Source organism: Mchenga conophoros, linkage group LG3 (genome assembly GCF_057382185.1).
Source record: "Mchenga conophoros isolate Kocher_MC1m ecotype Shallow Benthic linkage group LG3, M_conophoros_male_GT1.1, whole genome shotgun sequence".
In the NCBI taxonomy this organism is placed as follows: domain Eukaryota; kingdom Metazoa; phylum Chordata; class Actinopteri; order Cichliformes; family Cichlidae; genus Mchenga; species Mchenga conophoros.
Genome location: NC_140528.1, coordinates 41,988,371 through 41,992,632, shown reverse-complemented (window position 1 = coordinate 41,992,632; position 4,262 = coordinate 41,988,371). Strand labels below are relative to the sequence as shown.

Below are 4,262 nucleotides of genomic sequence, written 5' to 3'. Positions count from 1 at the left end.
TAAAAATAAAAGAAATAAAAGACATATTACCTGAAATATATACAATTTTTGACATTGTCAAAAACATCTGTCAATTTGCACATAAGATTTTAGTCACACTGACACTAATTTAACCCTCTTATATGGTCACTTTGTGTTTTCTTTGCTAAATACGTCAATCCTCTACACATGCAGGCAGAAACATCCATTAAAGATCCAGAGCTACATGAAATATAGGCTAAGATATATCTGCAAGACAAATGGGAGATAATCATCATCACGTGGTTGTCAGTGACCCATCGTGACTCATGCTTTCGGGCGGATTGAGATATTTGAGATGTACCACTTCTGTCTTCATTCAGTTCGGAGTTCATTAGCATTTCATTCACTTTAGCTGAATCTCTTTCAACCCAAATACTTTTCTCTTTTAAAATTACTCAGACTGCAGCAGTTCATTTGATCGTGTCAACAAAGAGACTCTAAATGTAAGAAGAAAAAAACAACACAATGAAGTGACCATTTTCACATTTACTTTTTATTCTTTTAGTTCAGCTTTCCAAAAACAGTATTAATGCCTGAACATTCATGCAACGTAATCAAAGTAAGCATCCCTTTAAATTTAAGAATTCAATAACATGTTTATTTGCTTTTTACACACACAAGAAACTGTAAAACCCAAAGTGCAAACACAGATAAGAGGGATCAAAGTTCAAAGCCCACTCACATCCTGGGCCATCTGACCTCAGGAAATCAAATGATATGGTGGGGTTAGGTTTCACAATGAGCTCATGGGGTGGCTGTAGCTCAGGTAGTAGCCACTAATCAGAAGGTTGGTGGTTCGATCCCAGGCTGCCTCCTGGCTGCATGCCAAATGTCCTTGGGCAAGATACACTGAAAAAAATGTTTTGTTCAATTTACTCAATTTTTTTATGACAAGTGGTTGCACGAAATAAATTTGTTTGAATCCAGAAATATTTTTTAAGTACACTGAATTTAATTTAAGCGAGTAAAACCAACATATTTTTAAGCTACTTTAACTTAACTGTTGTGGATACGACTTAGTCAAATATTATTAGTAATTCCAACTAAGGTCGTGTTAAATGTACCAGAATAATTTGTTTCCTTTACACTTATGTCCCAAACTTATATTCAAATCAATCAAATTGTTAATTTCTCTCTATTTCAATTAAGTTAAGTTTACTTAAAAAATATTGCTTACCCTGATTTGTAGTTTTTAAAAACGTCAATAATGAAAACTACAACATTCTTTCACACCATTTATTAATGCAAAATTTGTTGCAAACAGAATAAGAATCCACATCTCTAAGAAAAATTGCTGCAATTTGTATAATACAAATTACAAAACTTTTGCCTATGAACTAGTAGCTTTAAAAAGCTGTATTCAAACAAAACAGAAACAACAGACAAGAGAAATGTTAACCAATGTTTCTCTTCCTCTATAAAAAAAAAACAAAAAACAAAAAAAACCTCCTTACATAAAAGAATAAAACACTGCCAGCAGTATAAAGTATCACAATTAGAAACTGATGCATCCACAAGCTAACCAGTTTCAGACTTGCTGTTCTGCGATCCATATTTAGAAATTGCATTTTAATAAGGTAATTAGACTTAAAATTAAACTTGTGTTTTCCTTACTGCTTATTGACCACTGTCTTTCCATTCTAGTCCTTCCTTGAAGATTCTGAATGTTTTACATATTTTCTGACCTAACATACTCGCTTCAAAACAATTAAGTCTTTAAAGTGTTACCAGTGTGCTGCAGTGTGGTAATCATGAATGTTTTTTTTTTTGTTTTTTTTTTAATTCAGTTGAGTTAACACTGATTATACGCAGGGCAGCAGCTATAACTGAATAATTACAAAGTTGCTCTTCAAGCTACTCAAATGTACCACATGTGAAACATTCATTATTGAAAGTTAAAATGTTCAATCAAAACATAACAGAACAAATGATGGTTGTACAAGAGTTTCACTCCTATTCACAAGAGCACCAGTCATTGGTAATTTACATAACAGCATTCTCTTGATGTGTGGTTTTAGAAATCTTCCTATCCAGTAGCAATTTTGTTCTTCAGCCCAAAGACTTTGGGGGAGAGCTTTTCACCATCCAATCCCATCAACACTTTCTAAATGAATTCATAATAGTCCTTCAATTCCTTGGGGAAGGCTAGGTTTAGTGCATAGATTACTCCAAGCATCAATGCACAAGCTTGGGCCAGAGATCCAATGTTGTCCATGACTATCTCCCCTTCAACAAATATTCCAATGTCATCATAATGTCCATTTTGTCCGTCCACCCCGTTGATGACATAAATGCCCATGGTGTGCTTCTTCAGGTCTCTCTGGAGATCATCTCCTTCAATGTCCTAAACATTTAATAAAAAGGTAAAAGAAAAAACAATTAACTCTACAATTAAATTCCAATCTAGTTGTTTGTGTGTGTGTGTGTGTGTGTGTGTGTGTGTAATACACACACACAGATATCTATCTAAAAAGTGTGTGTATAGATGACTTGCTTACAATGACTTAAATGACTTACAAAGAACTCCCGAATAAAGCTTCCGTCCTCTTCACCAAGGTAGAGGCAAAGTGCCCTGAGAACTGCTTCCCTTTTCACTTTAACATCACTTTCAGCCTGTTTAAAGAGAGTTGCTGATTAAACCAATTTGGAAAAAAGAACAATGTCTGAAATTCGCAATAAGTAAATTTTATCATATGTCAGTTCAAACATAGTAAATAAAATTTATATAAGAAATTTCAAAATTTAGATTCTTTGGCTGGTCACCTAAAACGGCTTATTGGACTCACCAGTGACCTGCCACTTAAGACAAAAGAAATCCAAATAGAATTTGCAATATTCAGATTTACCTCTTGCATGATCTGCAAGTGGTGGGCAAGTTTCTGCCCAGAAACACCGCCCTTCTTCTGGAAAACTGTCATCAACTGAGGTGTAATTCTGTCTAACTGTGCCGCGAAGGTCATCTCCAGTTGAAGTGTTGTAATACACTGGAATTCAGCATTTACCTGTATCACACACACACACACCACACACACACACAGAAAAAAAGAAGACTGGTGCTTAACCAGATCACCACTTTGGTAGTAAGATTTAAAATAATTATTTATTAAAAGCTAGACATTTTAAATGAGAATAAGAAAGAAAATTATGTCTTTGTGCCCCCCTTTCCTTGTTAATGCCCTACCTGGCCCCTGGCAAAACTTTGCTAGACCCGCCCCTGCACAGTTACCAGCTGTCAGCTACCTAAAAAAGGATCCTGGAGTTATTTGTCTCTCAGAAACGGTTCATAACTTCAACTCATTCATGTCACCTAAAAGGTAAACCTGTTTCTCCATCACCTGTTCAGCTCTAATGATTCAGTAAAAACTTCTCCTGGTTTCACCTTCATGTTTCCTTCTCACCACATATCCAAACTATCATGACCAGCAGCTATTACGGCTGTGGCTCCAGAAAACATAAGCGGATACTAGAAGTAATATTAAAAAAATTCTAGCAACAGCTTATCAAGCTTAAACGTGCTGCTGTTGTTTATCTGCCGTTTTCCTCTTTCTAGCGCAAACTGGGTGATTAACAAATGAGAGAGACTAGCGACAGAAAAGCCGATCACCTGATAATCGATCAGTTTCATGATTGAAGTAGCAACAGGAGAGGGAGGGGGGAGAATGAGGGAAGAAGTTTTAGCTGTTCAGCATGAAGACACCGAATAACTCCAACTTTGTGTCTTTTTTTCATTCTAGCTGAAGTACGAAACAAATCGCTTCCTTTCCCCCTCAATACAAAACTCCGACAGCCAGTCCAGCTGTGGCTCCATACATCGGTTGTTAAGCTCAACATGAAAATACTATGCAAACATAAAGAGATGAACTTACACACTTGCTTTACTTCTCTGTGTTAGTTTTCTCTGAGATTAAATGCAGCGGTTTGGAAGCACGTAGCGAGGCTTCAAATGCTAAACCAGACCGCTGACAGGTCTTGCACTCAACAGCTCTATCAAGTGAAGCAACTTCTTTTCTGAGTTAATTTCAGTTCTGACAAACATCACTCTCAGTGCCTTTTGAGCTCACATTTTTGGCAACCACTGAGTTATTCTCCTCCACAGTTTACAACCATTATTTGTTTCTGCACAAAAGACGTTGTGCAACGCCAATCCTACTTATTTATTTCCTACTGCACCCTGACTGTGCAGGCGCGTTCAGAAGCCCCCTCCCCCGCCCGACTATTCCTTAATGTGGCGGGAGGGACGA

General features: G+C 36.7%; 1 protein-coding gene across 1 annotated transcript; it reads right to left on the bottom strand.

The window, feature by feature from the left end:
• Positions 1–1,298: 1,298 nt before the first annotated feature.
• On the bottom strand, positions 1,299–3,170 carry LOC146578738 (uncharacterized). Its single transcript, XM_085269145.1, has 3 exons — positions 2,868–3,170; positions 2,539–2,634; positions 1,299–2,365 (listed from the first exon to the last, which is right to left on the bottom strand). Exons 1-3 carry the CDS (start codon positions 2,979–2,981, stop codon positions 2,126–2,128), a joined length of 450 nt encoding a protein of 149 aa, XP_085125271.1. The 5' UTR covers positions 2,982–3,170; the 3' UTR covers positions 1,299–2,125.
• Between the last annotated feature and the right edge of the window lie 1,092 nt (positions 3,171–4,262).